General features: G+C 43.9%; 1 protein-coding gene across 1 annotated transcript; it reads left to right on the top strand.

The window, feature by feature from the left end:
* The first annotated feature begins 1,314 nt into the window (after nt 1-1,314).
* LOC137943700 (uncharacterized) lies at nt 1,315-1,938 on the top strand. The gene has a single exon (XM_068789140.1). It carries the CDS (start codon nt 1,315-1,317, stop codon nt 1,936-1,938), a length of 624 nt encoding a protein of 207 aa, XP_068645241.1.
* Nucleotides 1,939-2,807: the final 869 nt, after the last annotated feature.

The raw sequence follows: 2,807 nt of genomic DNA, 5'->3' as shown, positions 1-2,807 counted from the left end.
TTCTGAAATGATGGGAAATATTATGGCTGGAAGGAACTCAACCCTGGAACAAATTGAAGATGATAACTCGCACAGCAGAGGGGGAGACCAGTTTACAGGGCGCACTGCCTTTCCTGTCCAGACTAGAATATACAAAATTGGATTTTCCTACTTTTAATGGGTCAAACAACCCCTTGATTTGGCCGCCTTCCACATGCTCGATGAAGCACAACTTTGGTTTCATCAAGTAGAGTTGGATAGTTTGGTGCTGGATGTTACGATATCTTAGAATGTATATTAGGTAGAATTTATGTTAATGCTTGTTGTATATTGTATTATGTACATAGGGTAATTAGATAGGGCTTAATGGTCTGGGTGGGATTGTTTTGGGCCCATGAGCTGCTGTGTAATAATATGTCTTGACCTAAGTATAAATAGTGAATGTAGAAGGGAAGGATGGTATTGCATTCCATTCCTAAAGAACTTTCATCTTCCTCCTCACCGTCTTCCTTGTCGAGAAACAAGAGAGCGTGAGGCTCTTTGTCGGGACTATGCCGCCTATTCCCAGAGATCTTGGTGGTTCCGTCCACCACCATTGGAGCTTAGAGCTCTCCATTTGGGCAGTATCGTAAGCCTCATGACGAGGTGGTTCGTTCCCGAGAAAACCAGTTCGTGAACGCTCGTATCAGCTGATCCATTAGCCCTGGTTCTTCAACGCAGCCCTCTGATAACATGGTATCAAAGCTTGGTGGGAGTGTTTTGTGGTAAGCTATCTCCAACTGACGCATCCTTGCCGACGAGTTCCCATCTGAAGATCTTCTGTCCGACGAGCCACTGTCCGACAACTCAGTGGCCGGCTGAAGATCTCAGGAGAAGTCAGAAACCTCTGTCCGAGCTTAGAGGAGTGGTCAAAATCCACTGACCAAGCTCAGAGGAGCGAGAGGATGTATCCTTGCCGATGAGTTCTCTTCTGAAGACTTTCTGTCCGATGAGCTATTGTCCGGCGACTCAGTGGTCGGACAGGGCTCAGGAGAGGTTGGAAGCTTCCGTCCGAGCTCAGAGGAGTGGTTGAAAACCATCGACCAAGCTCAGAGGAGAAGGACGACACAACCTTGCCAGGAAGGTGAACAGCCAGGTGGGTTGATTTTATTTACGTAATGTATGGGATGATTTTATTTGCATAAGGTGGTTTTTGGAATTTCTGAGATAGTGGGGATAGAACTAGAATTTTTGATATATTGGGGACAAAACTAGAATTTCCGAAATCGTGGGGACAGATATGGAATTTTTTGCAGCCATATGGAAAAATATGGAGTTTAGGCGGGTATCCTATCAATGGATAAGTTAGATTTCTCTCCTATTCGGTTCATGGGTAAGAACTACAGTGCCTGGGCATTTCAGTTCAAACTATTTGTCATGGGAAAAGATTTATGGGGTCATATTGATAGGTGTGATCTGGCACCTTACGAGGCTGAAGCATTGTCAATGTGGACCACCATGGATGCAAGAGTCATGACTTGGATACTTGAATCTATCGAGCCTCATCTTGTCCTTCATTTGAGGTCCTACAAAACTACCGCAGATATGTGGAATTACCTCCACAAGGTTTATCATCAAAATAGCACGGCTCGACGATTTCAAGTCGAATATGAAATGGCAAATTTCACGCAAGGAAGCAGTTCAATTGAAGAATATTTCTCGGGGTTTCAAAATCTGAGGGTTGACTATACTGACATTGTTTATGAGAGTGTCCCAGTTGCTTCTCTCTCTACAGTGCAAGCCATACATGAAACCAGTAAGAGGGATCAATTCTTGATGAAGCTTCATCCAGAATTTGAGATTGCTCGGTCACATCTGATGAATCGTCATCTAGTGCCATCTCTAGATGCCTGTTTGAGTGAACTCCTTAGGGAGGAGCAGCGCATTGCTACTCAGGCCGGTATGGAACATCGAGTCTAGGCTGATATATCTGTTCCTGTGGCTTATGCAGTACAAGGGAAAAATAAGGTCGGGACATGAGTTCTCTTTAGTGCTTCCATTGCAAGGCATATGGTAACTTTGCTCGGGAATGCCCCAAGAAGTCCTGTAATCAAGAAGCCAGGCCATCTCATTGCAGCTTGCCCTATTCACCCTGAAAAGAAAAAGAATATAGCTTATCATACCTCCACTAGTACTTCTAGTTTTTCAGCATTGTTGACTGCAGTCCCAGCTACTACAGTTCCTGTTCCTCTAGCACCTGCAAGTTCAAACACACTCACCCCTGAGATGGTACAACAAATGATCATATCTAATTTTTCTACTTTTGGTCTCTCATGTAAGCAAAATATCTCTACTCAGCCATGGTATTTTGATTCCGATGCTTCTAACCATATGACCAACAATGTTGTATCTCTGTCTAATGTTGGAAAGTATGATAAAAACCTGCACATCAACACTATTGATGGTAGCTCTCTGCTTATCAGTGTTGTTGGTGATCTCTCCCCCTCCTTAGCTGATGTCTTCGTGTCTCCTGACCTGTCGAGAAACCTTTTGTCTGTTGGTCAACTGGTTGATACAAATTGTAATGTTCAGTTCTCTCGCTTTGGTTGTGTGGTGTAGGATCAAGCGTCGGGGAACGTGATCGCGAAGGGGCCTAAAGTGGGAAGGCTATTTACCTCTGTTGGATTTAGGATCCCTTTTGCATGATCACGAATAAGAGAAATAAAAAAAATGAGAAAAGGGGAGGAAATCTCTCAGTAGAGAAGAGAAAAAAATAAAAAGAAAAGGGTGAGCTGCGTCAAGTAAGGAGAGGGAGCGAGAGAACCAACTCAGGATTGAATGTGTAACTT

This window comes from Aristolochia californica, unplaced genomic scaffold, assembly GCF_029961685.1.
Source record: "Aristolochia californica isolate CCGP_79_NKW_82.1479 unplaced genomic scaffold, dmAriCali1.0.hap1 SCAF_11, whole genome shotgun sequence".
NCBI lineage: Eukaryota > Viridiplantae > Streptophyta > Magnoliopsida > Piperales > Aristolochiaceae > Aristolochia > Aristolochia californica.
Note: the sequence above shows the minus strand (reverse complement) of the source record. Positions and strands in the feature narration are given on the sequence as shown.

Bases quoted from the DNA above. Each gene is read 5' to 3' on its own strand.
- LOC137943700 (XM_068789140.1), top strand. From the start codon at position 1,315: ATGGATAAGTTAGATTTCTCTCCTATTCGGTTCATGGGTAAGAACTAC.